The 1,369-nt window shown below is 33.2% G+C and overlaps 1 protein-coding gene across 1 annotated transcript in view; it reads left to right on the plus strand.

Moving 5' to 3' along the window:
• The window catches only part of LOC111384710, a 1,258-nt gene extending 725 nt beyond the window's left edge, over nucleotides 1–533 (plus strand). The window contains exon 2 of the mRNA XM_023009027.1: nucleotides 1–533. Within this exon, the coding sequence (XP_022864795.1) occupies nucleotides 1–192 (192 nt within the window). The 3' untranslated portion in view covers nucleotides 193–533.
• The last annotated feature ends 836 nt before the right edge of the window (nucleotides 534–1,369 follow it).

Raw genomic sequence — 1,369 nt, forward strand, 5'->3', positions numbered from 1 at the left:
CAACAACAAGGAGTGCTAAAGATTCCATGTGAAGTCGAATTGTTTGAGAAAATGTTGAAGTTGATGGAAGAAAACAGAGATGTGTTTTTCTTGAATGATCATATAATTGATCATGCTGATTCCGTAATGAGCTGTTATTCACCAGATTGTGACCTAACTTCACCATCTCATCACCCTCAGATGTGTAGATGATGATTTTCTGGATATTATTAGGTGTTCAGTCTTGTCAAGGCACATGTCCTAAGGTTTTTTTGTGAAAGGGAATGAATTTGTAATTCTCATTTACATGTCTGTTGTTCAAATTTCCTGTCAAAAATGAGCTATCTAGCTACTTATAGCCATAGGTGAAATCACAATTTAGTTATCAAAGTTCACTTCTCATTGATGTGAATGGCCGAAGATTCTCCTGTTAGTCGAGGGATCAAGGTGGGACCGGCCAAAAGCCCTTAACTTAGCTTCAGAACGAGGAACATGATCCCTTTTCTGAACATGCCTTGAATCTTACCATTATTTGATGCGTTGCCATCCTTCAATTTTTGTCTCAATTTCGCGTGCAGTCTTTAATATCGTTAAGTATGTCAAACTGGCTATAATAGTCTGAGGAACAAAGTGATCCAGCTGAAATACAATTAGATTTACTAGTTTGTGAACAAAAAAGGGACAAATAAAAGTTTAATTAGTAATGTCTAATATAAAACATCAGTGATTCAGAATAAATTGTTTGATCAACCAATTATTTTTGTAAATTCAACAACTATTAATGTGAATTTGAGGAAAGAAATTAATTAAATTTTTCGTACATATATAGTACACATAAAGGTTGAGTAATTTAATGTAAACAAATTAGATAGGAGGGAGGATCATGTGCTCACGAGTTCCGTAATTGTATCGTAACCATGTGACATGTGCCTAACACAGTGGTAATCATTATAATTAAATCCAAGTTTACATCTAAAACATAATTAAAATATTAATATGTTTAATATATTTGCATATGGGTGCTTCCATATTTGAGTTATACACCATAACACCAATAACAACATTGCAACTACAACTTTGCTTCACTAACAGAATGAGGATGATGGATTCTCTGATCAAACCCTCACAATACGGGTGGAAGCCACTTTTTTTTTAAATTTTTTATTCACGTAGGTCCCAACACCATATGAGAGGATGTCAAATGGCATGTCACCATTTTTCTATCAAACTTGTTTCATTCTTTGCAACTATTAACAGTAATTAATAGTAGTTTGCTGCCTGGATTAATTTTTTAAAACCTAGATTAATAGGTAAATTTTAAAGAATAATTTTAAATGGGCTGATATTATTGTCCCGAAGTTAACGTACGCCTCAATTATTTCAAATGGAC

Source organism: Olea europaea, unplaced genomic scaffold, assembly GCF_002742605.1.
Source record: "Olea europaea var. sylvestris unplaced genomic scaffold, O_europaea_v1 scaffold298, whole genome shotgun sequence".
Classification (NCBI taxonomy): domain Eukaryota; kingdom Viridiplantae; phylum Streptophyta; class Magnoliopsida; order Lamiales; family Oleaceae; genus Olea; species Olea europaea.